General features: G+C 37.0%; 4 protein-coding genes and 1 long non-coding RNA gene across 14 annotated transcripts in view; 2 read left to right on the forward strand and 3 right to left on the reverse strand.

The window, feature by feature from the left end:
• LOC116019740 (polypyrimidine tract-binding protein homolog 2-like) overlaps nt 1-1,868 on the forward strand; it is a 5,651-nt gene extending 3,783 nt beyond the window's left edge. For both annotated transcript variants that reach the window (XM_031260057.1, XM_031260056.1), the window contains exons 6-11: nt 232-324; nt 471-528; nt 764-868; nt 953-1,034; nt 1,134-1,246; nt 1,343-1,868. In XM_031260057.1, the coding sequence (XP_031115917.1) occupies nt 232-324; nt 471-528; nt 764-868; nt 953-1,034; nt 1,134-1,246; nt 1,343-1,648 (757 nt within the window). In that variant the 3' untranslated portion in view covers nt 1,649-1,868. The remainder of the gene's footprint in view (nt 1-231; nt 325-470; nt 529-763; nt 869-952; nt 1,035-1,133; nt 1,247-1,342) is intronic.
• LOC116019748 (abscisic acid receptor PYL8-like) lies at nt 1,857-3,225 on the reverse strand. The gene is made up of 3 exons (XM_031260073.1): nt 2,942-3,225; nt 2,492-2,707; nt 1,857-2,360 (listed from the first exon to the last, which is right to left on the reverse strand). The coding sequence occupies exons 1-3, from the start codon at nt 3,098-3,100 to the stop codon at nt 2,109-2,111; spliced, it is 627 nt and encodes a 208-aa protein (XP_031115933.1). The 5' UTR covers nt 3,101-3,225; the 3' UTR covers nt 1,857-2,108.
• A 954-nt stretch (nt 3,226-4,179) lies between these two features.
• Nucleotides 4,180-9,699, reverse strand: LOC116019742 (probable protein phosphatase 2C 76). 6 transcript variants are annotated; one of them, XM_031260066.1, is made up of 9 exons: nt 9,556-9,699; nt 8,534-8,653; nt 8,142-8,269; nt 7,492-7,590; nt 7,113-7,271; nt 6,054-6,140; nt 5,338-5,429; nt 4,851-4,925; nt 4,180-4,759 (listed from the first exon to the last, which is right to left on the reverse strand). In XM_031260066.1, the coding sequence occupies exons 1-9, from the start codon at nt 9,696-9,698 to the stop codon at nt 4,565-4,567; spliced, it is 1,098 nt and encodes a 365-aa protein (XP_031115926.1). In that variant the 5' UTR covers nt 9,699; the 3' UTR covers nt 4,180-4,564. The 6 variants fall into 6 exon arrangements, with proteins under 6 accessions (XP_031115926.1, XP_031115924.1, XP_031115925.1 ...); XM_031260064.1 differs by having other exon boundaries at nt 8,534-8,817; nt 9,556-9,686; XM_031260065.1 differs by having other exon boundaries at nt 8,534-8,862; nt 9,556-9,668.
• A 1,727-nt stretch (nt 9,700-11,426) lies between these two features.
• The window catches only part of LOC116019741 (spermine synthase-like), a 10,965-nt gene continuing 6,390 nt past the window's right edge, over nt 11,427-16,001 (reverse strand). For 3 of the 4 annotated variants that reach the window (XM_031260059.1, XM_031260060.1, XM_031260058.1), the window contains exon 11: nt 15,646-15,875. Coding sequence is in view for 1 of the 4 variants with exons in the window: in XM_031260061.1 (XP_031115921.1) it covers nt 11,739-11,828; nt 12,117-12,246 (220 nt within the window). In the remaining 3 variants the exon portion in view is untranslated. Of the gene's footprint in view, nt 11,829-12,116; nt 12,247-15,645; nt 15,876-16,001 lie in introns of those variants that run through there. The other variant, XM_031260061.1, reaches the window with a different exon arrangement.
• LOC116019750 lies at nt 13,161-13,959 on the forward strand. The gene is made up of 2 exons (XR_004098753.1): nt 13,161-13,311; nt 13,600-13,959. It is a non-coding gene; the product is annotated as an uncharacterized LOC116019750 (long non-coding RNA).

Raw genomic sequence — 16,001 nt, forward strand, 5'->3', positions numbered from 1 at the left:
CCTTTTTTTTTTTTTTTTTTTTTTTTTTTTTTTTTTTTTGAATACTACTATATTAGAGTAGAGTGCTGTGTTACAAATTAATGTTATGCGTGAAAAGAAAGTATGGCAAGGAAGGAAATGATAAATCTTGACCATTTGTATTTAAAACCATTCGTAATTGTTGTACACATGCTATTAATCCTTGATGTGCTGAGCAGTTTAGGGCTGACTTTGCCTTTTGGTGTTGAACAGCTATTTAATTCCAGATCTTGGACCATGTTCCCTCAAAATCACATATTCTGCTCACACTGATTTGAGCGTAAAGTTTCAGAGTCATCGTAGCAGGTAAAAGAGCAACTTGCATGTAGTTTCAAAACGAGTACCTCTACTGTATTATTATATTTTATTGTTTTTGCATTTTACTTAAATGGTGATTATCATTCTGACTCATCAAAAAATGTTTTATCATCTTGTGTCTGGTTTTGTTTTAGGGACTATACCAATCCTCACCTTCCTGTTGCTCCCTCAGCTATAGATGCAAGTGGTCAGGTAAGCTCTCTATGATACTTGAAGTAGTGAGGCAGATAATTTATTAGTATGACGGGTTATTAGTATTTGCAATTGAGCACTTGAGCGTTACAAATATTTTTGGAAAATATTAACAGATATGAGAGGACCGGACTAATTTTTCCCTATTTCTTATGATTGATAGGCTAAAAATTGTTTCAGAACTGTTACCTCAGTTTCCTTATTTTGATTTCTGTGTTCATTGTTGTAACTGCAGTTCACTGTTGGTCTAGATGGAAAGAAACTGGATCCCGAGAGTAACGTTCTTCTTGCTGCTATTGAAAACATGCAATATGCAGTTACCGTGGATGTCCTGCATACAGTAAATACTTAAATCCGATCACTAAATTATTCAAATATCCTACTTTCTATTTTATTTATTGCTTTTGTGTTTTCTTTGTTTCAGGTTTTTTCAGCTTTTGGGCCTGTCCTAAAAATTGCCATGTTCGATAAGAATGGGGGTCTTCAGGCTTTGGTCCAATATCCTGGTAAGATTAATCCTTAAACCTTAATAATCTCCATTTGTTATGACTCGTTAGTTTTCATTTTTTAAGTTACGATAAATTTAAAAGGCATTTGGTTCACAGATGTCCAGACAGCTGTTGCTGCAAAGGATGCCTTGGAAGGACACTGCATATACGAAGGAGGATTTTGCAAGCTTCATATTACTTATTCTCGGCACACTGATCTCAGTATAAAGGTAGCATCGCCATTGGCTGTGAAGATTAATGTTTAGTTTTACTTAATAAATGCACACTTTCTGGTTAAGCTAAAGATTTCATATTACTAATTTCAGGTCAACAATGATCGGGGCAGAGATTATACCATTCCAAACGCTCCCATAATGAGCTCTCAACCCCCAGTGCTTTTGGGACAGCAACAATCTCCAACCGGAGGTCCTAGTGCTCATCCATACAATGCAACTCAGTACGCTTCAGCTCCCAATGTTTATGCAGCTCCTCAGGCTGCTTCTTCGTGGAACTTTGTCGGTGCTGCCGGACCCCCACCTATGTCCATGCAGATGCACAATCCTCCTTACATGGCACCTGCAAATGTGCACAACCAAAACAGACCCGCCATGCCTCCATATCAGCTTCGATAGCAATGACTGGAATAAATTTTGCTGAGAGAACTCGTTAGTTTTCCTGAACAAGCTGTGTAACCAAATATGGAATCTTTAATCAGGCTAAACTGATATACTTATTTCATGTTTGCACCCTTTTCTTCAGAAGTTTATGTAAGGGCATATTATTGTAGGCCCTTACACCTTCCAGTATTCATACTGTTAAAGTGTTAAGGAAATGCTGCTCTTATTCAGAAAATTTGTGTATTTTGCATCCAAATTGCTCAGTAAGATGCTGAGTCCATGCTTTTATAATTAGATAAATTTTACATTCTCAAAGAACAAAACAGTAATTGGAAATGGTTCAAACTTTTCTGTTACAAACTGGCTCTAATGTTTAAGTTAAAGCGCATACTTGTATGATGAAGATGATGCTCTTATATTCTCGAGTAGTGGCTGTGGACTTTTCTCTGTCACTTAAAAAAAAAAGATGACGCTCTCAACAGCAACTTAGATGTGGTTCCACAGAGTCTGCCTGGACCATTACACATGATGAGTGGGTTGTCTCAGATAGCTGCTCTGAAGCGTGAGCAAGAGATCTGAGATTGCAGTTGATGAATGCTTGTACAAAGTAGCAGGTTTCGTCTTTAGTGTTCCCCGGAGGTACATCTACCACAAACGACTCGATCACCAGAGTTGCAGGTCTTCCATCAACCACCTCAGGATGGAGAGAGAGAATGGAAGAGTAGTTCTGAAAAATAATTAAGAAGAAGAGTGAAAAAGGGAGAAGAAATAAGAGTATGGTGTGATTGGAGAGGAGTGATCCATTGTACGTTGTTCCTCTAAAGCTGAAGAAATAGAAATGAAGAATAATAATAATACCGTGAGCCTGTGATCTCCCCCAACAATCCTGAATCTGAGGATATGCTGGTCGTCATCAAGGAGCTCCAATCTTTCAGTGCTTGTGGTGGCGGGAAGCCCTGATCTCACATCAACTTCTCTAACACTCCCAATCTCAACGTTTCCATGCACAATGCACCTCCTCACAAATGGCTTGTACGTCTGTGGTTCATCAAATCTCCTAACCAATGACCACACCTGTTTTTTTATTTCAGAAAAATCAAAATCAAAATCTCGAAATAATGTTTGTTAGGCTTGAACTATCTGGCCAGAAATTTAGGGATTAAACCAAAATATTGAATCAATAAAACCTTCCAGAATTGCATAAAATGATACATCTGAACAACAAATTCATTTGGATCGATAATAAAATCTAGATAGGGCGATCACACAATCACGAAATGGAAACAGAGACGAGAGAAGAGAACGAACGAGATGAAGAGGTGCTCTGATGTGCTTGATCAGAAAGGAAGTGCATTGATTCTCTGCCGGCTGGTGCCTATGGTGCTTCCTTATGTACTCTCTTTCACTGCCGCTGTATCCATCTTCCTTCATCTTCACTTCCGTCGCCGGAGTCTCACCTACCCTCATCTCCCACTCCCACTTTAATATTATAAAAGGTTTACTTTTCCCGCTTCGTATTACTGCTACATCACTTCCCCCGCCTCTATTTATAAACCAAACCCATCCAATTACTACATATTAGTTTATTTGCCATCCCAATTCTGTGTTTTTACCCACTGTGCCACTACTGTTCTGTCTCCCCATTGCTTGTACACTTTAGGGCACAAAAAGATTTTTATGATCCCTGATTAGTCAATGACTGAACGTTGATTGAAAGGTCACTCGAGCTATCCCATGAAGTTATTGTTTGATGTTTGTATTGACGAGCTACCCCATGGGGCTGTTCTTTTATTGTTTGATGTTTGTATTGACGTTATTGTTACAAGTAGCACATTACTTTTTTTTTTTAATTAATTTTTCACTAATAAAATATTTTTAGACCAATTTCTATTTATGGTAAAATTTAACCTTTTCATCTTCTTGATTATGCTAAACTTGTGATTAAAACAAATTATGTATACAATAAATATATTTATTTAGCATCTAATTTTCAAATTTCAACTAATCTCAAGTTGATTTGTTACCCGACTTTGACTTGAATATGATTTTAGTGGGGATGGTCTTGTCATTTCGTATGGTAGATAAAGAACACAATTATTTATTAATAATTCACATAACCTAGAAACTGCATAGTGACAGACTAACATCATATAGGACTGATAATGGAAAACAATGTTTAACACTCCGTACTAGTGTACAAACTACAAAGTCGTCCCAAAAGCTGAGAATCTAATGGTCTCAAATACATTAAGTCATAAATGTATCAACCAGAATATGGACATCTGTATGGAGAACATTGTTAATTTTGGTCTGTGGATTATAAGACTTGCATAAATTGGATGGTTTACTCCAAAAGTCTATTATCTCGCCGTCCTTTGACTAAATTAAGCTGTCCCATTAAATACATGGGGTCCACTTTACGGATAATGTCGACTCTAGGAGAACTGTTAATTAATTGACTTCTATACCAGCACACGTGCAATAGATGTAATGTACTTACTACCACTTGATAAAGCAAATAGAAAACATTTCATAATACCGTTAAATACAACAGCAGCAGCAACAATAATGATAATAGTTTTGGTCATACATAGATAAGTCATCACATGCAGGGCAGGGTAAAGGCATACTTGACTTGGTCTAATATCAATAATCAGATTAATGAACTTTTACCGAACACCTTTATTAAACTACATCCCGCTGGTTATGTTTTAACTAATCAGATATTAACTCTACAGAAGGGGAGAAACACAAACCATCACAAGCAGATACACCAGGTCCAAATACACAGGAAAACAAGAACATTAAATTATAAAGAGAAAAGGAAAAATGAATAAACAAATAACTGCAGCATGGCTGCCTCCATTGAGTTGAAACCAGCTGCTGGTGCATCGAGCTAAGCTAGCACTTTGCACGAGATGCCTACATAATTTAAAAATTATGTGCAGGTGAAGTTGACAAGTTCTTTGCTTCCTGTTGGCTTACCTCAGGCTCCGTCTTCTTGTGATGGAACTTCACCACGATGCAGGTGATATTGTCAGCACTGCCACGGGTAAAAGCAGTCTCCGTCAGCTTCCTCGCAGCTGCTTCGGGTGATTCTTCCGACTCTGCTAGTGAAACGGCATCCTGTAGCAGTGTACAAAATTGCATCAGCAAAACTTCAGAAGAAAAGTCAAAGCTAGGAAGGCACCTCTAAAAACCATTGTGTGGCTATTACCTCATTGGGTACTACATCCCAGAGTCCATCACTAGCCAGGACAAGCAATTCTAATTCTTCATCAATGACTTCTTCCTGTAAAATTGGGAAGACAAAATGGTGATCTACAAACAAAACATGATTTGCCTATGTTCTGGTGAGAGTGAGACTGCAAAGTCATCATAGTAGTCTAGTTTTAATATATATTTTCTTCTATGAGCTACTTCATGATTATTCGTTCACATGTACATCCGCACGTGGATGCATGCAGACGCGCACCAAACACATACAGTTTGAACTCAATTCATAAACAGGTTGCCTAAGTAGCAAGTGGAACTAAATTGCATGCCAGTCCAATTTTGACAGCCAGATCCTCTCTAAAGTTACCATTGGTGATTGGACAGGCAAAAAAAGGAAATTTATTTGAAGCTTCCTAAAATATTTCAGATGAGTACTTCTACTCACACATTCCAAATATTGAATTATCAGCTGAAACACAAGTTATTACCTGAATCTCAGGTTCAGCCACAACATATTGCTTCAGCATACGATTACCAAAGGCACGGGACATTGCCAAGACTCCTCCAACTCTCCAAGTGCCTATTTTTTTGACAAAAACAAAAATATTTTACATATTAGAATATCAAACAGTTATACACAATTAGATGTTTTTTCAACATGTTCAACTAATTCTCCCCTACATTTTTTCCCTTTATTACTTAAACCTTTCCCTAATTGTGAGCCAGTTCAAGTCTAAAACGCTACTAAGTTCATTAACCACATCCCAACAGATGATCTTAAAAAATGTTAAGCTTATTCTCTTCCTTTGATACGTGGAGAGAGAATCAATTGAAGAGCATCTTGACCCCCATCTATAAACGGTACTTATTCACATCACAGATTCTCAGCACTTGGCTTGCAAAAGGAACCAGCATATGGCACTCTGAAATGCAATAATTAGGCATGCAAGTTCCAATCTAAAATATCAGTCAGAGATGCCTCCCAAACCTCCCACCCACACAAAAAGACATGTTCCTGAACAACATATTTCTTGTTTCCGAATGGAAGCAGCACACATGCACAATTATACAGCAAGATCATTAAACTAAAGTTACTTGCAGCAAGGCTGTTTATGGGTTAATAGCATCCTGAAAAGTTGAAAGGAAAAGGAAAGAGTAGAAAAAACCTGGTTAAGTATATATTCGCAGTAGAAATAGTTCTTACCTGCCCACATAATAACACCTCCAGCATTTTCAATCCTCTTTCTCTCATCACTTCTATTTGGTTTATGATCCTGAGAGAGAGGAATTGCTGTCCAGAATTTGAGATGAAAAGAGAGATACTTGTTAAGAACCTATAGCCAAAATCCTAATCACATTTTTACCAAGGAAACAACAATAATTATTAACTACAATTGGAGCAGTCTTAAAATAGGTGTTTGTGTACAGAGAAGATACTGTCAAATTAATTAACTATATATGTTGATTCAATTATAGACAACATCTTGGACTCAAGGAATATGATAACGAACCATCTTCCTAAAAAATGGTTAAACTTGGTGAATGACCATGAATTTTGGAAGTGTTATGTTTCTTCAAGTCCCACATTGTGAATATTACCTTGAATACCTATCAGTTTAGGTTAGAATCCCATTAAATCAAGTCTATTTTCAGCTTGCATCTGTTTAACTTGATTAAGTTCTAAGACTAGGTAAACTATGTTACCACGCTCATCTCCTAGACAAATAATCTCCTAACTACCTCATTTACCCAGTAACCATCTACCTTATTTTGTAACTTTGCTAATTTTGCAGATAGACTTACTTTACACTATAGTGCTCTTTATAACTTCACCAAAATATCAGTTAAGCTGTTTTATTGCCCATTTAGTGAGTGCACACTAAATAGAAGACCTGTTCAATCCTGAGGGATAACTGCTCTAAAACCTCTGGCACCAAAGAGGGGTGGAATTTATCCTTAAAGTCACCTTTATTTTCAGGTTTCTGTGTTCTTGTCTTCTTGATCATTCCACCATATTTTCCCAACAGGAGGAACCAATTAATGCTTCACTTTTTTTTTTGTTTCTGAATGTGAACCATAAGCATTAAATTACCTTTTAAGTTGATCCAGCTTAAAGAAAGGAAAGTCCTGACACAATTAATATATTGGTATTTCTTTTATTTTTTTTGAAAAAATATATTGGTATTTCTGAACAACTAAAATACCAAAAATGTGTATGCATATACATACAAGGAAAAGTCCTGTGGTAAGAATCTGAAAATACCTTTTCCTTTTTTTGACACAATGGTTCTTGAATCGCCAACGTTGGCAGCGTATAGATGATTCCCAACCAGAACTGCTGTTGATGCAGTAGAACCATCATCACGGAGAGAATCTTTTTCAGACTCCAAAAAATCCCTATCAGTCTGTTGATATGTTTCACCTGCAATAAAATAATTCCATTGCTACCCAATTTCTTTGTAGAAACAAGACATCCATGCATAGCCCAATTTCAGTTATTACACTTGATGCTCTATGCCATTATAGGAAGCTATACTACACTCTTGCGCATGCAAAGAATCCTACTTCAACTGTATCACATATAGTGCAATCTAAAATATAGAAGAAAGAATGTGTGAATATGAAGTTTAAGTATAACTTACTTATAGCATGTTTAGTGTTTGTTACGAACTCTGGATGCTTCATCAGATTCTCAAAGAGATTTTGCTTTAAATACTCTGCTGCACGTGAACCCCCATGGCCTGCAGTACCACACAAAGATCATTACTAAAACCGGCTTCACAAGCTCTTACCTCTCCAGAATAACACACAAAGCAGACCATGTCGAAAGATAGAGAAAGTTCGACAGAGTTGCTAACTTGATAATGCAGAAACCTCTATCAGCTTCTGGATAAAAAATCCAGTGTCAGCTAAAGCTACTTATTCATTACTGTGGATTCTATCTGACGACAAGAGATACCAACTCTCTAGCCATTTTAAAATTCAATACGTACCCGTCAGTTAACGGTATGTCATTATACTATTATAGAAAGATCTACCAACCCCTCCCATGTTCAGATTATTAAATATCCTTCCATGACTGATCAAAGCTTGTTGAACTGTGAATTTCAGCCAGGTCATCCAACAACAGTGGTATTCATGCATGCATAAGTCATGAAATGTACCAATTCTGAGGAAGTCAATTTTATTTCACTTATAGCATTCATGCTATAAAAAAGAGCTAAAGAAACTATAGTTACCGACTCTAGAAATAACAAGAACGAAGATTAAAAATAAAATAAAAAATCCTAACCATCAAATATCCCAAATAAACAAATTGTCTTTCCATCAATCTTGGAAGTCTTAATATCATAAAAATCCTCCATGCTTGCTCTCTTTCCTCTGAAGCTAGAATAACCACAACTCAACCTTCCATCTTCACTGCCAAGCACAAAGGAAATGAAATTAAGTACAGATCCATCCTGAGAATATGAAAGTTTACAATGCATAATTTAAGGCAGGATGGAAATAAATGAAAGTTGTGCACTGAAACAGGGGCTTAATGAAGAAAGCAATCATTAATGCCATGCATAATGTACTTGAAAAATATACTTTAGTATCTCACATGAAAATATCATTTAGTATCTCACAAGTGCAAGCAAGAAAAAGAATATAACAAAAATAAATCTGATCAAAATCAATCACCTCTTCCATCCTCCACTGGCATAGCCACCGTCATCATCCTTCTCAGGTTTAACATCAAGAACTGGTCCTTGTTTAGCCATTGAACTAGTATCTGCCATCATCTTTCTTCTTGTTGTAACTCTACAATCCCAAATATTATAGCTTATGTTTCTAGTTGCAATCAAATTTGGAACAAAGTTATTAAACTGCCTTCCCACTGCATATCTCACAATCCGTGGAGCTTGAAAAATCCCAAATTGTCCAGCTTCAACAACCACAGATCCCAAGCAACTAGTGCATACCATCTAAATCAATTACATCAGCTATAAGTGAAAGCCATGACTCAGACTCTCTCAACAGAAAGCATAGTTTCAAATAATAGATAATAAAATAATGCTCCGTCCTATCTTTTATGATCGTTAAAATGACTGAAAAACTTATCACATTTTATATTCTATTGCATTCTATTCGCATTCCATATAAAGGCCATACACTCTAGACACAATGCGACTATTTTTTTAAAATTTTTAATATCTTGAGCTGAGAAGCAGAAAAGCTAAAGCTAAAGCTGAAGAGAAACACGGATCTGATCTTACTCTCAAAGGAGTCGACTCCTTGAACCTCGAGTACACAGACCGAAAAGCAGATCCGAGTCCATGATTAGCAATTCAAAAATCAAAAACGGTTTTAAACAATCATAACAAACTACACATATCGGAAAACCTCAGATCGATCCCCGCAACATGCAGCAGGTTGAGCTGAACAGTAATCGGAAGATCGCAGAATATCCGAATCCGATACACTGATCAGCTCAAACTCTCCACAATCATCAACCAAACACAAAAAGCACAGAAAACCAAAAACGAAAAGAAGATCGTCGCAGAGAGCTCCGAAACCCTAGAAATGCAAATCCGGCGCGGCGATCGCAGATAAAAATGGAAGACGGAAGGAGCCAAGGATGGAATGTGTGTCGCTGTTGTGAAGCGGCGAAAGAGAGCGATAGAGAGATAGAGAAAGAGAGAGAGAGAGAGAGAGAGACTTACTCAGATACACGAGAGAGACGCCTGGCTGTTGAAGCTTTGGAAGTGAGTAGTGACCGAAGAGAAAGTTGCAACGTGGCAGTCCTCATGCATCTGCTGCCTGCTCCGCTCTGCTCATTCAAAGGTACAATAAGCCTCTGCTCCATGGCCCCCACCTAAAGCTCGCATATATTTTTATATATTTAATGACTGGATCCTAGTAAGTAGTACTTGTTACTGTATCTTGCCTTTGACCTATAGATTCGTTCGTATGCGTAATAATAATAATAATAATGCAATTATATTCTTTTTACTCCTGTTGCCACAAGTTACTTCATACGGACTACATCATAAACTACGTCATTATCCTGTATTTTTTTTGCTTAGTTTAATTTTTTAATATAATTTTTAAAGTTCATTTTTGCATTTGATATATATGTTTAATGTATAAATTCACTCATTAAAATTAAATTAAATAATTACAGAGTATTAAATTAAACTATTTATATACAATTAGGTTTATCTTCAAGTGAGAACCCCCCTTATTATGTGAACCTGTGCACTAATCTCCACCTCTTATTTTATAGTATCTTGCGGTCATGATTTTTTGGTGATTAGTGTATTAATTTGCCGTTTTTCAAATAATGGGGTCTGAATAGTAATTACGTATGTCACCTTGTTTCCGCCGAAAACAAACATCCTAATCAGTATGGTTGCGTTCGCACACTCTGTTCGCCTAACCATTCTCGTCCGGTATCACCCCCTTTCATCGCTGTAGTTTGGCCGGACGCATACGGATTACCATGACTTTTGGTAAGTTCCCCTTTCAGTTAAAATTTATTTTTCATTTCAATTTTATTGACACTCGATATTTTTTTTTAATTGTTCCGGTCTTACCTTTACCTCTCTAATTCCACTGTTCTCCCAAATCAGAACTAAATTGTCTTAACGAGGAAGAGCATGACAACTTTCTCTTCTCACCACTTCCTTGGAGAAAATTTCAACCCCATATGTATACCCATTCATTTTTAATGTGTCATATCCCTTTCAAGTAACAACATCCACGCAACTAAACAACCGCAAGGGCTTCCAGTAGCGATAGATGAACTAACCAGATGAGGCCCCCAATTATAACGGCAAAAACACTCTGTTGGACCAAGACAAAAGTTAGGGGTGCTGGGCCAACACTGAGAGACGAAAGCTAAGGGTGCTGGATCAACACTGAGAGACGAAAGCTAGGGGAGTGAACGTAATTAGATACCCTAGTAGTTCTAGTCGTAAATGATGGATACTAGGCATTGTGCGTATCGACCCGTGCAGTGCTATAGCTAGCGTGTTAAGTATCCCGCCTACGAATGAAACTCAAAAGGAATTGACCGGGCCGCATAAGCTGTGGAGCAATCATTATTGCATGGATCATGATTCGCACAGCTGTGTGGACCATAAATAAAAAGAACATTTTTAAAATACCAAAAGTACATTATTTTTGTACATAAAGTACATTATTTTAGAGTACATTATTAAACACTGAAAGTACATTATTTTATACTCCGTATATACAATGAAATCATGTACCTTTAATACAAAAATAATGTACTTTTAATATATGAAATATAACTTATATTCATGGTCCACACAATAATTTGCCGCTGCGGAGCATGTGGTTTAATTCAACGTAAAGCAAAGACATATAAACAAATGTGGCCTGCCAAGGAATTTTTCCCCATGTGTCCCCCTCTACTATATGGCCACCAGTCAGCACAATAGAGAGGAATGGGCACAATAGTCCTCTGGATGACCCCCAACATTCTATACTGCTCAAGTTATGTTATGCACCAAATGCTAATTAAATTCCCCACCCCAAAACATTACCTTGTACTGCAGGGACCAACACAAAAAACAAAAGCAAACATATATTAAAAGAAACAAACAGCTGAAACATCCCAGCACCCATAAAATTCATAATGCTGCACTTTCTGAGAAAGAGCAGTGCAATATAGTGTTGCTGAATCACAAATTTATCAATAGACTTCACAGTACTCAGAAGATTCCAAAACACCTGCTTATATGCCAATCAAACACCTAATACATAGAGTCATCGCAGCGTCTACGCTTGCTTCGACTGCTTATCTAAAAGTCCGATCAGTACTCTTAACACTCTCGTGTAGTTCCGAATAACATGGGAATGGATGAGTAGTCAGTAAAAATCAAACTACTAAGTTTGTAGGCAGGACATCTCGCAGACAGCTCACCTCTCGCTTTACAAAAGACGGCAAGGCAAATGCAGCTCTATGAACCTGCCAGCCAAACAAAGTGCACTATGAGATGTATAACAAGAAGATCCTAAAATCTTACGTTGTATATATTATTATCGTTCTCGTAGTTGTATGATAACTTGGCTGGAATCCAATTATATTTAGGTTTCATGAATGATGAACATGTGCCCTTGGAGCATGCCAGACTGTTGCCAGAATGGTCTCATTGGAGGAATAATATGCTAATGTTATGGATGAACTTTTTATTTTTAAAAGTATCAGAATGGTCTCATAACCATGAAAGATGTTTCCAGCCTTCAAAAAGCATACCTCAGAATTGTAAAACCTTAGTTCCCTGCGATATTGAAGCGCTCCGTCAAGCTTTTCGATGGGATTGATTGGGTTCAAAAAATCAACAGGCGGCCCTTCAGTTGAGCATAACACAAACCCAATAACGCCACTGCAGACAACACAAATCACCTCGTAACAATTGAACTATTGCATTTCACACGTGCAAATAAACCCTTCGCCATGCACCTCCCATAGAATAAAACCCAGAAAAAGAAAAAGGGGGGGGGGGGGGGGGGGGGGGGCTATTTAACGAATGGAACATTTTTCAAAAAAGAAATTTCCAAGAAAATGGATAATTCCCTGAGATAGGAGACTTGGGAGAAAAAAAAAAAAAGTCAATTGTTAGTTAATATAATACTTTTTTTTTTGAACATACGAAATAAGGTAAAAAAAATCTCTTATGAGACCGTCTCATGGATCATCATTCGTGTATCAAGTTATTAAGTTTTTCATAAGTATTACGTTTTCTTTTATGAGTATTGTAATTTTTTCATAAGTAACTCTTTAACACCTAATATTACATTTTAAAAGTATTAGATTTTTTTATCAAACATATCACATTTTTTCTCATAAATATTACACTTTTTCACATAAGTATCAATTAATCAATTTATACATGATTAGTATTACATTTTTTCACATAAGTAATTATTTATTACAAATTTTTAAAATTAACAATAATTAAAAAAAAAAACAAAAAACAAAAAACAAACAAGACTAAAGAGCGAACATACCACTTGTATATTTTTGTTCTATACCACTTAGCTTGTAAAATAAATAGTAGCCTTGAGCAACTCTTGCTATCAAGTCCACCCACTAATTAAGATTTGAGCTAGCCAATTCAAGCTACTGGATTTATGAGTTTCGAGCTATCGAGTTAATTTTTTTATCGATTTCAATTTTTCAACCCTATCTCGGCCCCCCCCCCCCCCCCCCTTTTCTTTTTCTGGGTTTTATTCTATGGGAGGTGCATGGCGAAGGGTTTATTTGCACGTGTGAAATGCAATAGTTCAATTGTTACGAGGTGATTTGTGTTGTCTGCAGTGGCGTTATTGGGTTTGTGTTATGCTCAACTGAAGGGCCGCCTGTTGATTTTTTGAACCCAATCAATCCCATCGAAAAGCTTGACGGAGCGCTTCAATATCGCAGGGAACTAAGGTTTTACAATTCTGAGGTATGCTTTTTGAAGGCTGGAAACATCTTTCATGGTTATGAGACCATTCTGATACTTTTAAAAATAAAAAGTTCATCCATAACATTAGCATATTATTCCTCCAATGAGACCATTCTGGCAACAGTCTGGCATGCTCCAAGGGCACATGTTCATCATTCATGAAACCTAAATATAATTGGATTCCAGCCAAGTTATCATACAACTACGAGAACGATAATAATATATACAACGTAAGATTTTAGGATCTTCTTGTTATACATCTCATAGTGCACTTTGTTTGGCTGGCAGGTTCATAGAGCTGCATTTGCCTTGCCGTCTTTTGTAAAGCGAGAGGTGAGCTGTCTGCGAGATGTCCTGCCTACAAACTTAGTAGTTTGATTTTTACTGACTACTCATCCATTCCCATGTTATTCGGAACTACACGAGAGTGTTAAGAGTACTGATCGGACTTTTAGATAAGCAGTCGAAGCAAGCGTAGACGCTGCGATGACTCTATGTATTAGGTGTTTGATTGGCATATAAGCAGGTGTTTTGGAATCTTCTGAGTACTGTGAAGTCTATTGATAAATTTGTGATTCAGCAACACTATATTGCACTGCTCTTTCTCAGAAAGTGCAGCATTATGAATTTTATGGGTGCTGGGATGTTCAGCTGTTTGTTTCTTTTAATATATGTTTGCTTTTGTTTTTTGTGTTGGTCCCTGCAGTACAAGGTAATGTTTTGGGGTGGGGAATTTAATTAGCATTTGGTGCATAACATAACTTGAGCAGTATAGAATGTTGGGGGTCATCCAGAGGACTATTGTGCCCATTCCTCTCTATTGTGCTGACTGGTGGCCATATAGTAGAGGGGACACATGGGGAAAAATTCCTTGGCAGGCCACATTTGTTTATATGTCTTTGCTTTACGTTGAATTAAACCACATGCTCCGCAGCGGCAAATTATTGTGTGGACCATGAATATAAGTTATATTTCATATATTAAAAGTACATTATTTTTGTATTAAAGGTACATGATTTCATTGTATATACGGAGTATAAAATAATGTACTTTCAGTGTTTAATAATGTACTCTAAAATAATGTACTTTATGTACAAAAATAATGTACTTTTGGTATTTTAAAAATGTTCTTTTTATTTATGGTCCACACAGCTGTGCGAATCATGATCCATGCAATAATGATTGCCCACAGCTTATGCGGCCGGTCAATTCCTTTTGAGTTTCATTCGTAGGCGGGATACTTAACACGCTAGCTATAGCACTGCACGGGTCGATACGCACAATGCCTAGTATCCATCATTTACGACTAGAACTACTAGGGTATCTAATTACGTTCACTCCCCTAGCTTTCGTCTCTCAGTGTTGATCCAGCACCCTTAGCTTTCGTCTCTCAGTGTTGGCCCAGCACCCCTAACTTTTGTCTTGGTCCAACAGAGTGTTTTTTGCCGTTATAATTGGGGCCTCATCTGGTTAGTTCATCTATCGCTACTGGAAGCCCTTGCGGTTGTTTAGTTGCGTGGATGTTGTTACTTGAAAGGGATATGACACATTAAAAATGAATGGGTATACATATGGGGTTGAAATTTTCTCCAAGGAAGTGGTGAGAAGAGAAAGTTGTCATGCTCTTCCTCGTTAAGACAATTTAGTTCTGATTTGGGAGAACAGTGGAATTAGAGAGGTAAAGGTAAGACCGGAACAATTAAAAAAAAATATCGAGTGTCAATAAAATTGAAATGAAAATAAATTTTAACTGAAAGGGGAACTTACCAAAAGTCATGGTAATCCGTATGCGTCCGGCCAAACTACAGCGATGAAAGGGGGTGATACCGGACGAGAATGGTTAGGCGAACAGAGTGTGCGAACGCAACCATACTGATTAGGATGTTTGTTTTCGGCGGAAACAAGGTGACATACGTAATTACTATTCAGACCCCATTATTTGAAAAACGGCAAATTAATACACTAATCACCAAAAAATCATGACCGCAAGATACTATAAAATAAGAGGTGGAGATTAGTGCACAGGTTCACATAATAAGGGGGGTTCTCACTTGAAGATAAACCTAATTGTATATAAATAGTTTAATTTAATACTCTGTAATTATTTAATTTAATTTTAATGAGTGTAATATATAAATTAATTTAATTTTAATGAGTGAATTAACATTATATATATCAAATGCTATATTATAAAAGAACAAACAGCTGAACATCCCAGCACCCATAAAATTCATAATGCTGCACTTTCTGAGAAAGAGCAGTGCAATATGTGTTGCTGAATCACAATTATCAATAGACTTCACAGTACTCAGAAGATTCCAAAACACCTGCTTATATGCCAATCAAACACTAATACATAGAGTCATCGCAGCGTCTACGCTTGCTTCGACTGCTTATCTAAAAGTCCGATCAGTACTCTTAACACTCTCGTGTAGTTCCGAATAACATGGGAATGGATGAGTAGTCAGTAAAAATCAAACTACTAAGTTTGTAGGCAGGACATCTCGCAGACAGCTCACCTCTCGCTTTACAAAAGACGGCAAGGCAAATGCAGCTCTATGAACCTGCCAGCCAAACAAAGTGCACTATGAGATGTATAACAAGAAGATCCTAAAATCTTACGTTGTATATTATTATTATCGTTCTCGTAGTTGTATGATAACTTGGCTGGAATCCAATTATATTTAGGT

This window comes from Ipomoea triloba, chromosome 5, assembly GCF_003576645.1.
Source record: "Ipomoea triloba cultivar NCNSP0323 chromosome 5, ASM357664v1".
NCBI classification, from domain to species: Eukaryota; Viridiplantae; Streptophyta; class Magnoliopsida; order Solanales; family Convolvulaceae; genus Ipomoea; species Ipomoea triloba.

What these genes read in the sequence shown, in the direction of transcription:
- LOC116019748 (XM_031260073.1), bottom strand. Translation starts at nt 3,100, where the DNA reads ATGAGGGTAGGTGAGACTCCGGCGACGGAAGTGAAGATGAAGGAAGAT. An exon ending in TCAGAGCACCTCTTCATCTC is followed by an intron (nt 2,708 to 2,941) that starts GTTCGTTCTCTT and finishes ATAAAAAAACAG; the next exon opens with GTGTGGTCATTGGTTAGGAG. An exon ending in GGGGAGATCACAGGCTCACG is followed by an intron (nt 2,361 to 2,491) that starts GTATTATTATTA and finishes ATTATTTTTCAG; the next exon opens with AACTACTCTTCCATTCTCTC.
- LOC116019742 (XM_031260064.1), bottom strand. Translation starts at nt 8,817, where the DNA reads ATGGTATGCACTAGTTGCTTGGGATCTGTGGTTGTTGAAGCTGGACAA. An exon ending in TGTGTCAAAAAAAGGAAAAG is followed by an intron (nt 6,141 to 7,112) that starts GTATTTTCAGAT and finishes AATTCTGGACAG; the next exon opens with CAATTCCTCTCTCTCAGGAT. An exon ending in AGGTGTTATTATGTGGGCAG is followed by an intron (nt 5,430 to 6,053) that starts GTAAGAACTATT and finishes TCAAAAAAATAG; the next exon opens with GCACTTGGAGAGTTGGAGGA.